At 55.1% G+C, this 12,613-nt stretch overlaps 3 protein-coding genes across 4 annotated transcripts; 1 reads left to right on the top strand and 2 right to left on the bottom strand.

Moving 5' to 3' along the window:
- Positions 1 to 354: 354 nt before the first annotated feature.
- ruvbl1 (RuvB-like AAA ATPase 1) lies at positions 355 to 3,236 on the top strand (the record flags this gene model as incomplete). The annotated part of the gene is given in 7 exon segments (XM_030375387.1): positions 355 to 506; positions 584 to 673; positions 1,254 to 1,403; positions 1,510 to 1,573; positions 1,753 to 1,951; positions 2,313 to 2,415; positions 2,796 to 3,236. Coding segments are annotated over 7 exon segments (1,010 nt in total), but the record flags the coding sequence as incomplete, so codon positions are not given.
- A 436-nt stretch (positions 3,237 to 3,672) lies between these two features.
- Positions 3,673 to 6,448, bottom strand: mustn1a (musculoskeletal, embryonic nuclear protein 1a). Of its 2 annotated transcripts, none has more exons than XM_030373678.1 (3): positions 6,015 to 6,448; positions 5,774 to 5,897; positions 3,673 to 4,953 (listed from the first exon to the last, which is right to left on the bottom strand). In XM_030373678.1, exons 1-3 carry the CDS (start codon positions 6,021 to 6,023, stop codon positions 4,853 to 4,855), a joined length of 234 nt encoding a protein of 77 aa, XP_030229538.1. In that variant the 5' UTR covers positions 6,024 to 6,448; the 3' UTR covers positions 3,673 to 4,852. The 2 variants fall into 2 exon arrangements, with proteins under 2 accessions (XP_030229538.1, XP_030229537.1); XM_030373677.1 differs by having other exon boundaries at positions 5,774 to 5,900; positions 6,015 to 6,270.
- A 147-nt stretch (positions 6,449 to 6,595) lies between these two features.
- On the bottom strand, positions 6,596 to 12,528 carry rft1 (RFT1 homolog). The gene is made up of 10 exons (XM_030373676.1): positions 12,259 to 12,528; positions 12,056 to 12,141; positions 11,802 to 11,924; positions 11,269 to 11,560; positions 10,464 to 10,598; positions 9,438 to 9,698; positions 8,885 to 9,029; positions 8,221 to 8,326; positions 7,595 to 7,844; positions 6,596 to 7,368 (listed from the first exon to the last, which is right to left on the bottom strand). Exons 1-10 carry the CDS (start codon positions 12,319 to 12,321, stop codon positions 7,204 to 7,206), a joined length of 1,626 nt encoding a protein of 541 aa, XP_030229536.1. The 5' UTR covers positions 12,322 to 12,528; the 3' UTR covers positions 6,596 to 7,203.
- Between the last annotated feature and the right edge of the window lie 85 nt (positions 12,529 to 12,613).

The raw sequence follows: 12,613 nt of genomic DNA, 5'->3' as shown, positions 1-12,613 counted from the left end.
TCGGCGTCCGTCGTCACAGACTGGACAAGGGCTCCATGACACTGGGCTACAAGTGTGCCTCTGTGTTCCCCAGCGGGCTAGATCAGCCACCTGTACGCACGCACCAAGGGTCAGCTTACATAGAGAGAGAGAGTGTGTGTGTGTGTGGTGTGTGTGTGTGTGTGTGTGGTGTGTGTGTGTGTGTGGTGTGTGTGTGTGTGTGTGTGTGTGTACACACTGGGCACACACTGGGCATGAAGTCCCATTCTTCCATTTGAAGTCTATGGTGCAGGAATGCGAAGGTCAGCTTGTGTGAGTCGTACCACCCTTGTTGCCCCCCTGACCCCCCCCTGTCCTGTGCCCCCCCCCCTTCAGGTCTGCGGATCAAGGAGACCAAGGAGGTGTACGAGGGGGAGGTGACGGAGCTGACCCCCTGCGAGACGGAGAACCCGATGGGGGGCTACGGGAAGACCATCAGCCATGTGGTCATCGGCCTGAAGACGGGCAAGGGCACCAAGCAGCTGAAGGTGAGGCGCTGACCCGGAGTCCCTCCTCCGGCCAGCAGGGGGCGGTCCAGGTCTCTCACAGCTCTGTTTCCCCTCAGCTGGACCCCAGTATCTACGAGAGCCTGCAGAAGGAGAGAGTGGAGGTGGGGGACGTCATCTACATCGAGGCCAACAGCGGCGCAGTCAAGGTACCTCACTCGCCTGGGAAACCAACACTAGAGGACATTCTGCTTTAAGCAGCCTTCCAACGGGGTAACTGTTTTGGAGCCGCACCACCGGTCACAACAAGTCCTTAGAAAGAGCTCCTCGTCGCTCTCCTCCTCCTCTTCGTCGCTGCTGAAGGCTTCATCTCTTCGGTCCGCTGGAGCCTCTCATTCCTCAGCCCCTTATCCCCTCATCTCTCCTTGTGTCGGTTCCAACCCAGGCCCCGTGCTGACAGAGCGCGTTGACAGGAGCTTTTAATCAGCCCAGGTGGGCCAGAGAGACTGGGGGGGGGGGGGGGCAGAGAGGGAGGGCCGGGGAGGTGAGGGCCATAGGGGCGGGGCCAGGGCTGCAGCATGCGTTGTGTGGCCCTGGGTGGAGTGGGACACCATATTTGTTCCTGCTGACAGGCGTCTCAGCACCCCCGTCCCCCCGTCCTCGTCCCCGGCCGTGCGCCCGGAGACTTCAACCACACACCTGCTCTGTTGGTTTTAATCCCCCTAATCCTCAACGACCTCCCTCCCCTCCCCCCCCCGCCCCTCTTAACCCCTCCCTCTGTGTCCGCAGAGACAAGGTCGCTGCGACACCTTCGCCACGGAGTTCGACCTGGAGGCGGAGGAGTACGTGCCGCTGCCCAAGGGGGACGTCCACAAGAAGAAGGAGATCATCCAGGACGTGACCCTGCAGGACCTGGACGTGGCCAACGCTCGCCCCCAGGTACCACGCCCGCCGTCAGGAACAGGGCTTCACTTCCCTTATCTTCTAAATGTTCACATCACCCCCCCCCCCCCCACTGTGTCTGACCTGCTCTGTCCCTCCCCAGGGGGGCCAGGACATCCTCTCCATGATGGGCCAGCTGATGAAGCCCAAGAAGACGGAGATCACAGGTAGGCAGAGAGCGTGTTGACGGACCTCCTCTCAGTCTCCCTTCTCCCTGCTCCTCCTCCTCTCAGTAGTCCCCCTGCTCCTCCTCTCAGTCCCCCTGCTCCTCCTATCAGTCACCTGCTCCTCCTCAGTCTCCCTGCTCCTCCTCTCACCCCCCCCTGCTCCTGCTCCTCCTCCTCAGACAAGCTGCGGACGGAGATCAACAAGGTGGTGAACCGCTACATCGACCAGGGCGTGGCCGAGCTGGTCCCCGGCGTGCTGTTCATCGACGAGGTCCACATGCTGGACATTGAGTGCTTCACCTACCTCCACCGCGCCCTGGAGAGCGCCATCGCCCCCATCGTGGTGTTCGCCTCCAACCGGGGCAACTGCCTCATCAGGTCAGAGCCCGGCCATGCTGTTAACCGATCACTGTCTCGGGGCTCCATGGGTTCATGACCAGAGGTCTCCTCCAGAAAGGTCCCAGGTCTGGGGAGCCGTGGGTGTTAGGAGCCTGGATCTCTCGCCATCTCTGGATTCCTTTTGGGATACATTTTTGATTCAAAATCCATTCAGTACAGAGGGGTTCTGATGATACCCATCTACCTATCTATATATAATGAGACACTTTGGTGTGTTAGATAACTGCAGTCTCAGAGGACACACTGCAGGTAGGAGGAGGTCTTCAGGGCTGCAGGTTGACCTGCTCTGCGTTGTGTGTTAACCGTGTCTCCCGGTGGTCCCCGGGTCTCCTCCTTCCAGAGGGACGGATGACATCAGCTCGCCTCACGGCATTCCGCTGGACCTGCTGGACCGGGTCATGATCATCCGCACGCTGATGTACACGCCCCAGGAGATGAAGCAGGTGGGTACCACGGCAACGGGGAACCGGGGTAGGGTCTGGTTACCACGGCAACGGGCGGGTAGGGCCTGGGTACGTAGCAACGGGATAACGAGGCTAGGGTCTGGGTACCACGGCAACGGGGTAACGGGGGTAGGGTCTGGGTACCACGGCGACGGGATAACGGGGGTAGGGTCTGGGTACCACGGTGACGGGATAGCAGGGGTAGGGTCTGGGTACCACGGTGACGGGATAGCAGGGGTAGGGTCTGGGTACCACGGCGACGGGGTAACGGGGGTACGGTCTTGGTACCACGGTAACGGGGTAGGGGTCTGGGTGGCAACGGGATAACCGGGGGTAACGTGGATGCTGAGGTAACCCCCCCCCCCCCCCTCGGTCCACAGATCATCAAGATCCGGGCCCAGACGGAGGGCATCACCGTGAGCGAGGAGGCGCTGGCCCACCTGGGCGAGGTGGGCACCAAGACCACGCTGCGCTACGCCGTGCAGCTGCTGACGCCGGCCCACCTGCTGGGCCGCGTGCAGGGCAAGGAGGGCGTGGAGCGCGAGCAGGTAGAGGAGATCAACGAGCTCTTCTACGACGCCAAGTCCTCCGCCAAGATCCTGCAGGACCAGCACCTCAAGTTCATGAAGTGAAGGCCGCCGTGAAGTCGGCCCGTCTCTGTCGGGGGGCGACCCGTTCTGTGGGTCCCTGTCCCCGGTCCGGGGGTTCTATGTCCGGGTCCTGTGGTTCTCTGTCCGGGTTCTGTTCAGCGGAACGTTATGTTTCAGGCAAATACGTTTTATTCATTTTTGTAATTAAAATATTTTTTCTATTCCTATCAACTGTTGGTCTTTTTAATTTGCACACATCTAGTTGCTTATGTACCACAATAACTGATAGACTACACACATGTACACACCCTTTACACAGGTGGTCATTGGGCAACAATTGGCCAAGAGCAGCATTTCCATATAATAATAAATTATTCAAATTTCTTACAGCGCTTTACTCTGTACTCAAAGACGCTGAACAAAAAGGAATGCATAGACGGTACAGACACTCAAACAAAAGGCAAATAAACATCCCTACAACAAATTAAGAGAGAGCGAGGATGGAAGATGACGAGGATGTTTTGTCAGATGGTGGAGATGACTTCACCTAATAACATGAACGTGGTGGAGATGACTTCACCTCATAGTGATGAGGATGACTCAACACAGTGGTGTCACAGTGGATGCTAGGAGGCTTTTACTGACTCCTCCATAAAAGGACGCAGGGTGGTGGTGTTGAATGGGTTTATTGCAGAGGTTCAGTACAGAGTAGGAGGAGTATCATCATGCCATGCTGGAGACCCCTGGAGTGTGTGGTGATGGCGGTCTGACTCGGGCCAGGTGCGGCTGCTTCAACCATCCCCACACACTCCAGCTGGAGCCTTAAAACTTCATAACATCAACAAGGGGGAATGTTGGTCTTCTTTATTGAAATAGAAGCTCTTACATAATCTCAATGGTGGTGACTCCTTTATAGTATTTACATTATTTTTTACTAATATTTATATATTGCATGGCTTCCCCCCGGACATTCAAATTCACATCAAGTCCTGAGGTACTAGCTTAAAAAAAAAAATCGTGTTATCTTAATGGTTTGGCTACATACCAAATTTCTCAAACTCCACACAAAGCAAATCAACAGTTACTTTTGCGAAAACTCCACAAATCGTTGAATGAATGAATTCCTGCATAGACACCATATTATCTCAGTCACGGCAGAGTGCTGCTGTAGTCACCGCAGACAGGAGGGTTTCTGAGGGGTTTCTTACCTCGTCTCCTCTCTAAGGCCCCAGGGAAGCAGCTCTGTGGGCTGGACAGCTCATGTCCTGGTTAACCCATGGTGGGTCACCTGGTTAACCAATGTTGGTTAAACTGACTAACTCATGGTGGGTGGTTAACCAACACTGCGTTTCATCTGAATTATTAGATCGTCCCTCCTCCTCCTCTCTTTTATCCTCTGACAGATGATTGGAAAGCTGAGCTAATTGGTTTGGAGCAGGTGTGGCTGGAGACCAATCGGTAACGAGAGGATCAACCATGTGACCAAACGTGCCCTGATTAGGATAACTGTGCTAAATTTGGAGGTTTTGCGTCAAGAGTTGTGCAAAGTGTGATTTAGAAGAGCTGTTAAGAAAAACAAGGAATGTTGCTTGGAGTTCTGCAGAAATAGTCCTTGTTGTTGACTCATGAGCTTCGCCCTGTTGCCATGGTGACAATAACTACCCCCTCTAGCGCGTAAACAATGGAGAAAAACAGAGATACCAGGCGTGCAAAGCAACAAACAGTTTATGATGCTGAGGGTGTTAACATACCAGGACTGATCCCAACAGCAAGATACCAACAATAGACAATCAACCGGCGCTAACTTCAGAATGGGTTCTACCCAACGACCACTGAGCGAGGCGTTGCTACTTCCTGAGCGGTCTCTGATTGGCCGTCTTGCTGAAGGCGGTCTCTCCACCCGACCGCGCTGAGCTGAACACTGACGGAGCAGCCTTCCCCGCCTTCTCTGTAAGGAGACGACAGAACGGGCGGTGAGACCCTCACACCAGAAAGCAGTGGTCTGTAGTGGTCTGTGGTGGTCTGTAGTGGTCTGTAGTGGTCTGCAGTGGTCTGCAGTGGTATGTAGTGGTCTGTAGTGGTCTGCAGTGGTCTGCAGTGGTCTGTGGTTGTCTGTGGTGGTCTGTGGTGGTCTGTAGTGGTCTGTAGTTGTCTGTAGTTGTCTGTGGTGGTCTGCAGTGGTCTGTAGTTGTCTGTGGTGGTCTGTAGTGGTCTGCGGTGGTCTGTAGTGGTCTGCAGTGGTCTGTAGTGGTCTGTAGTGGTCTGCAGTGGTCTGCAGTGGTCTGCAGTGGTATGTAGTGGTCTGTAGTGGTCTGTAGTGGTATGTAGTGTTGTGTAGTGGTATGTACTGGTATGTAGTGTTGTGTACTGGTATGAAGTGTTGTGTAGTGGTATGTAGTGTTGTGCAGTGGTATGTAGTGGTGTGTAGTGGTATGTACTGGTATGTAGTGTTGTGTAGTGGTATGTTGTGTTGTGTAGTGGTATGTAGTGCTGTGGTATGCAGTGTGGACATAAACAAACGACCCCCCCGGAGAAACACCGGGTCAGATCTTTGGCCGCAATCCAGCCCCCATTTTCAAAATCCCGGACTTCTCTGTATATGGAGTGGAAATTCAGAAGCAGTAAACCCCCCCCACCCCCGCTCCAGAAATGTCAGCTCAGATGTTGCAGATAGAGCAGCCTGCTCCACCACCACCACCACACTCTGCCAGCCCTTCATAGGTCTGAGATGCTCCACATACAGTAGCCTGTTGAGGCCCCCAGCTCACCACACTCTGCCATCACTTCGTAGGTCTTGCTCTTCAAGGGCCCCTGGGTGCCCAGCTTGTCCTTGGCCTCCACCAGGTCCTCATCCCTCAAGGCAAGACGCTGCTCCTGGCCGTCGTCTTCCCCCTGCTGAGGAGAGCCGAGGCAGGGGGAAATCACCAGGGGGGGACGGGGGGGGGGGAAACACCAAGGAACCCAGAGCAGCCCCCTCAACAACACGTCCTCGTCTGGTGCTGGGCTCACCTGCGACATGCCGAGTTGAGAAGGTCCTGAGATGAATTCTTCTCTCCGAACCGGCTCGGCTGCGTCTCCTCAAGTCTGCTCCGCTGATCCTCTCCAGACTCTATAAATCTGTTGGTGGGTCCGCTCTAGGACTCCTCCTCCTGGTTCACTGGCCAGGCTCAGAGCCTCCTCTTTCCACTGCCTCATGAGGTGACATCACTGAAGGTCCGGTCCCGGGGGGACGTCTCCCCCCCCGCCTGACGTCTACGGGAGCGAGGCGGTGGATAAAGTCCACCAGCTGCCTGTTACGTGACTCAAGTGACCTCAGAAGATACTCAGACCTTTGATCTGGGAGAGGAGCTTTATGGCAGTGTGTTGTTCTGTCTTCATCGTGATGTCATCGTTATGGAGGGGGACGGCGTCTTATGAGGATTTCTTTAAAGTTAATGAGTAACCAACTAACCATAACTATGAGTTTAAGTTAATGAGTAAACTAAATTACCATAACTAAGAGTTTAAGTTAATGAGTAAACTAACTAACCATAACCAACCAAAACGAACAACTATATTAAAGGTTTATAGTAAGATATTGGTACCTGGAATATGTAAAAAATAAAAGTTTATTCAATTTGAGGATAGATAAGATTGTTTCAAACCATGAAATAAGGCAGAGGCTTCATTAGAGAGTTCAGAGGTATGAGAGGCATAAAAGAATTATAGATTTTTTAGACAAAGAAAACAACTTTAAAAGTACAAATTAATAAAGTCTATTTGGTTCTTTTTGCTACAGATCAAAGACAACTGATCCTCAAAGCATAATTTTACATTCATATTCATCAATCTTTTTTATTACTAATTAGTCGTTATTCTCTCTTCTCTCTAGGATTGATTAACCACTAGTAACCAGAACTAATCTACCTGAAACAACCTTTTGTAACACATCACCGTACCGCCAACTGTCCAGTCCAGACCGGTCCAGACCGGTCTGGACTGGCCTGGCTTATGTGGAACCAGTCCCACTGTAGTCCAGTCCTAACCGGTCCAGTCCGCTCTGGCCTGTGTGGAACCAGTTCCTCTCTGGTGTTCTTAGCCCCTCCCTCGCTGTAGTCATGCCAACGGTCCACTGTAGTCATGCCAACGGTCCCTGGGTTGGTGTTCAGTCCTCCATGTTGGAGCCCAGCAGGTGGTCTGGCCAGCGGCCCGCCGCGGCTCACGTCCTCTTCCCCCGGGTCCCGGGGCGGAGCTGGGTCCTGACGAAGGCGACCAGCCGCGTCTCGGTGAGAAGGACGGTGAGGAGGACGCCGGACAGACACACGGCGCCCACGGCAACGTGGACCAGACGGAGAGGCCAGCCGCTGGAGCAGCAGAACATGGACTGGAGAGGAGAGGAGAGGAGGAGAGGAGAGGAGAGGAGAGGAGAGAAAGAGAGGAGAGGAGAGGAGAGGAGAGAGGAGAGATAGAGGGGAGAGGAGAGCAGATATGGTACAAGGTAAAATACATGTTAATATACGATCGATAGATCCTCCTAGGTAAACGACTGTAACGTTGAGATAGAGGCGTGTTCTAGGAGACTGCAGAGGGGTAGCGGTGGCGAGCGGTACCTCCGACAGAGCCGTGACCACGGCGCTCAGGGCGAGGGCCAGCAGCAGGGCGGGGGAGGGCAGCAGGCCCCTCAGCGGCCCCCAGGGGCTCGCCTGGAAGTAGCGCTTGATGTAGAGCAGGCTGTGCAGGATGCGGAGGGCCATGTTCAGGCAGTTGGCCAGGATGAAGCCCACGGAGCCCAGCCACCCGGTCAGCAGGTAGGAGAGCAGCAGGAAGGAGACGGAGAGGGCCAGCATCACCCCGTTGTACCTACACACACACACACACACCACAAAACAGGCACACACACACACACACACAGGCATAGACATACACACAAACACACATGCATACACACATAGGCGCACACACACACACACACACACACACTCGCACACACACGCACACACACACACAGATGAAATTATTATACAGTAGTCTAATTTGGAAATACTTTGGCGAGTGTGTGAATGTGAGGGATTGGTGAGTGAGTGAATAAGTGAATGAGTGAGTGAGTGAGTGAGTGAGTGTGTGAGGGAATGAATAAGTGAGTGAGTGAATAAGTGAGTGAGTGAGTGAGTGTGTGAGGGAATGAATAAGTGAGTGAGTGAGTGAGTGAGTGAGTGAGTGAGTGAGTGAGTCTCACCGGTCCAGCTCCTCCTGGCTCATGGCAGCGAACACGAAGCACTCGGTGATCCCGTTGACGGCCAGCAGGAGGACGTAGCCGCTGTAGACCCTCAGCAGGACGGGCCCTGGAGACAAGAGACACACGCCATGAAGTCCAGGACCAGGACCAGTACTGAGGACCAGACCAGGAACAGCACTGAGGACCAGGCCGGGACCAGGACCAGGCCCGGGACCAGCACTGAGGACCAGGACCAGTACTGAGGACCAGACCGGGACCAGTACTGAGGACCAGGCCGGGACCAGCACTGAGGACCAGTACTGAGGAACAAGCCGGGGCTCCAGGCACTGGGTCTAGGCCCAGGTCCAGGACCAGGCCCGGGACCAGTACTGAAGAACAGGCCGGGTCCAAGCCGGGGTCCAGACCCAGTACCTGCTCTCTAGCCCTCTGTGGACTGACCAGGACCCGGCCCGGGTCTAGACCCAGACCCAGACCCAGACCAAGGCCCGGGACCAGTTCTGAGGACCAGACTGCTAGCCCTCTGTGGACTGACTAGGACCAGGCCCGGGTCAAAGCCTGGGTCCAGGCCGGGTCCTGTCCTCTAGCCCACAGAGGACTCGGGTCCAGACTGGGTCCAGACCCGGGTCCAGGCCGGGTCCTGTCCTCTAGCCAGCGGTGGACTGACCGGCTCCGGCGCTCAGCAGGGCGCCCCCGTAGAGGTCCAGGGCGAGGTGGGAGTAGGCGAAGCCGAACACGGTGATGACCAGGCCGACCACCACCACCAGCTTCAGCAGGCTCTCCAGCACCTCGGCCGCCACCGAAACGTCCTCCTAGGGTGGGGGGGGGGGGGGTCAGACACTGGAGGGCAGCTGAACGGAGGCACTGGGCTCAAGTTCACAGTAGAGATGTTCTGATAAACTGTTTTCCTTCCCGATACCGATTCCGATTCCTGAACTTGAGTATCGGCCGATACCTGTTTATACCCATAAAGCACCTAGCATTGTAACTACTATTAGCATTTGTTCTCATAGAAGGGTTCTCTTACGATGACACCGATGTATGATCGTTCAACTCGCTGTCGACAAATCTTTTATTCCAGAACTAGATCCTTAACCTTTATAATCTATAATTATAATAATACATTTGTATTCTTGTAGTTAAGCATGAGCATTCATGTTTTTTTTCCGGCGGATCGCCGCATGTCTTGCGTACTCGCCGATCCGGTGCTCAGACCTCACCTGTTTCTGGCTGCGCGCGTCGCCGCCTCTCCGCAGCACCTTGGAGAAGAACACGTAGAAGCTCTCCTCGATGGGCAGGAAGAGGAAGCGGGCCACCATGGAGCCCAGGTTGTTGACGATGTCGTACACGCCCTGATCCCCGAAGCTCAGCACGCTCAGGAAGGTCATGACGTACCGCTCGCCCTCCGTCAGGAGCTGCTTCAGGAACGACTGCTTGAAGAAGCTCCACGTCAGCCGGGCCAGCGCCCAGTCCACCGCCGGCTGAGGACCCAGAGGGACACCTGGGGGTTAGGGCTGGGGAGAGGCCCCTAGGAACCAGGGCTCAGAGGGAGAGGCCCCCAGGAACCAGGACCCAGAGGGAGAGGCCCCCAGGAACCAGGACCCAGAGGGGGAGGCCCCTAGGAACCAGGACCCAGAGGGAGAGGCCCCTAGGAACCGGGACCCAGAGGGGGAGGCCCCCCAGGAACCAGGACCCAGAGGGAGGGGCCCTCAGGAACCAGGGCCCCTGAGGGACAGGCCCTGACGCCTCAAGCCCTGTGACCCATTGCTACTTACCAATCATTCTGTTACCATGCAGAAGTGAAACCTTACTTTTCATAGTTTTGCTAATTAGTCTGGTGTTTTCAGGCTTACGTCCAACAGTACATTTGGAGGGGTTTTAGGAGACACACATGGTCTCACAGAAAATGGGTTTGTTCAAGTTTCAAGCTTTCTTTAGTAATAAAATAACTCTTATTATCATATGTAGACATTGTACCCTGGTGAATGGGTTTTGCATAATGATGGATTTAGTACCCTGGTGAATGTGTATAATGATGGATTTAGTACATTGGTGAATGTGTATAATGATGGATTTAGTACCCTGGTGAATGTGTATAATGATATAGTACCCTGCTGAATGTGTATAATGATGGATGAGGTACCCTGCTGAATGCGTATAATGATGGATGTAGTACCCTGCTGAATGTGTATAATGATGGATGAGGTACCCTGCTGAATGTGTATAATGATGGCCGTCAGCCATACCTCTCCCGGGGCCGAGCGTGGCAGCAGTTCTCCAACCGTCTTTATCGGAAAACCTTTCCTGTTTGCTTCCTCAGATCCCACGAAGCGAACAAAATAGACGAGGTAGCAGAGAACCAGGCATCCGGTGTACACCAGCTGGAAGACAAAGCCCATACACAGAGTTCACCAGCTGGAAGACAAGCAGACGCCCTGCATCGAGACGGCCCTGAGCTGAACGACAGAGAAGACCCCCCTACTGAACCCCACAGACCCCCACAGTCATAGACCCCCCTGTGTACCCCACGGACCCCCTGTGAACCCCACAGACCCCCTACTGAACCCCACAGACCCCCACAGTCATAGACCCCCCTGTGTACCCCACAGACCCCCACAGTCATAGACCCCCCTGTGTACCCCACAGACCCCCTGTGTACCCCACGGACCCCCTGTGAACCCCACAGACCCCCTACTGAACCCCACAGACCCCCACAGTCATAGACCCCCTGTGTACCCCACAGACCCCCTGTGAACCCCACAGACCCCCCGTGAACCCCACAGACCCCCTATAAACCCAACAGACCCCCACAGTCACAGACCCCCTGTGTACCCCACAGACCCCCACAGTCATAGACCCCCCTGTGTACCCCACAGACCCCCTGTGAACCCCACAGACCCCCTATAAACCCCACAGAACCCCACAGTCATAGACCCCCTTTGTGCCCCACAGACCCCCTGTGTACCCCACAGACCACCTCTGAACCCCACAGACCCCCTGTGTACCCCACAGACCCCCTGTGAACCCCACAGCAGGCCCGGACCTCTTTACCTGAGCCGCTGAGAAGATGTACAGCCCCCCCTGGGGAGCGAGGACCACCAGCCCCACGGTGAACAGGCACTTGGCCCCCAGGGCCAGGCTCTCGGCCCCCAGCTTCAGGCGCACCAGCAGGTGGGCCTGGGCCAGCACCCAGAGGGGCTCCCCCAGCAGCTCCACCAGCGACGCCAACGCGAAGACCCCCACGGCCGGGCCGTAGTGGGGGACGGCCTGGGGGTCGGGGGCCTCCAGGAGCCACAGCCACACACACACCAGGAGGGAGCCCCACAGCACACCCAGGGGCAGGCTGGGGCCAGAGAGAGGCGCACACACACACACACACACACACACACACACACAGCCAGAAACACACACACATACAGAGACAGACACAGACACACAGCCAGAAACACACACACTCCCCCCCCCCCCCCCCCCCCCCACACACACACACACACACACACACACACACACACACACACATAGGTGAACTCAACTGAAAGAATCTGAAGAGTAGTATAATAATAGCGGCAGGACGTCCAGCTCACGTCAGCCACAGCAGGTTGAGGGTCTGCCTCCAGCTCCGGCCCGGTCCAGACCCCCCGCTGAGACACGCCCTCCGGAAAGCCTCTCTGGACAGGAAGACCAGCGTGGAGTACAGCAGCATCAACCTGAACACAGGTAAGACAGGTTAACATAGGAGAAGCGGAGCCAGATCAACTCACACACACACCCACACACGTACACACACAGTATCATGTTTGTTTTATGGGCTCCAGCGACACACAATCAGACAGCCTACCTCACGTTCACCACCCCGATCAGTTCTTTGGAAACAAACCGCAGCGTGAACGCGTTCATCACGAAGGTGAGCGCGCGGAACATCACCTGGAAGTACAGAGCGAACCCGCGTCGATGGTGAGCGGCTAGGTCTAAACGCTCTATCTATCTATCTATGACACTTATCGATCAATGGGGTATATATATTTTACGGTGTTAACTTACCTGCAGCAATACGTTATAGGACGCCAGGGTGGAGGCGTCCTGGAGGACATCCTGAGAGCTCATCCTAAGGTTCACCTGAGAGATAGGTGGACGCTGGGTCTAGTGAAGACTCACAGCTCTAACATTTCGAAAAAAATGAAGATATACTACGGACATATTCTAAACAAGTCATAAGGTAAATTTAGTGATGAATGACTTATCCTGTGTGGAGGAATGTGGGCAGGAGACTGGAGTCCCCACTTCCGTACACAGTCTGCGTGATGACGTGGAGGAGACTGCGTGATAACATAGAGGGGCCAGCGTCACTCTCCGCTACGCCAACAGGGGGAGTTGACGTTCTTCTGCGGGTTTGTTT

The sequence above is a fragment of the Gadus morhua genome, chromosome 13, assembly GCF_902167405.1.
Source record: "Gadus morhua chromosome 13, gadMor3.0, whole genome shotgun sequence".
NCBI lineage: Eukaryota > Metazoa > Chordata > Actinopteri > Gadiformes > Gadidae > Gadus > Gadus morhua.
Note: the sequence above shows the minus strand (reverse complement) of the source record. Positions and strands in the feature narration are given on the sequence as shown.